At 45.4% G+C, this 438-nt stretch overlaps 1 protein-coding gene across 1 annotated transcript in view; it reads right to left on the reverse strand.

The window, feature by feature from the left end:
* Nucleotides 1–227, reverse strand: part of LOC106337933 — a 1728-nt gene extending 1501 nt beyond the window's left edge. The window contains exon 1 of the mRNA XM_013777032.1: nucleotides 108–227. Coding sequence (XP_013632486.1) covers nucleotides 108–227 — 120 coding nt within the window. The remainder of the gene's footprint in view (nucleotides 1–107) is intronic.
* Nucleotides 228–438: the final 211 nt, after the last annotated feature.

Consider the following 438-nt stretch of genomic DNA (forward strand, 5'->3'; position numbering starts at 1 on the left):
AGCAGCAAGACCATGATACTTGTTGTTCTCTATGGTGTTGAGCAGCCTTGACTTGATCTCGAAGTTGTTGTTCTCCACTAGTGGTGCTCTGATTCCTAACCTATGACCATTAATGTGAGGTTGATCATAGGCTCAAATGGCGCGAGCTTGGCGTGGTGGGTGTTGTGGCTGGCGCTGTGGTCGAAGGTGATCAGCTCTTGGATCAATGCCTCCTTGGGCATCACCATCTTGAGGCAGATTCTCCATATCAAACCCCAACCTTTGCAAATGAGCTTGTTGCTCTACTTCTCTTCTCTGTCTTGCAATCTCCCTCTCAAGTGCTCTAATGTCTTCAACTCTTGGAACCAGGTTTGTTGGACCTCTGCTCCTTGTGTTCATACACCTGCAATCCAAAGGGAGAAAAAAGAAGGAAAAACAATAACACAATTAAACAAAAAT

The sequence above is a fragment of the Brassica oleracea genome, chromosome C1 (genome assembly GCF_000695525.1).
Source record: "Brassica oleracea var. oleracea cultivar TO1000 chromosome C1, BOL, whole genome shotgun sequence".
Taxonomy (NCBI): Eukaryota; Viridiplantae; Streptophyta; class Magnoliopsida; order Brassicales; family Brassicaceae; genus Brassica; species Brassica oleracea.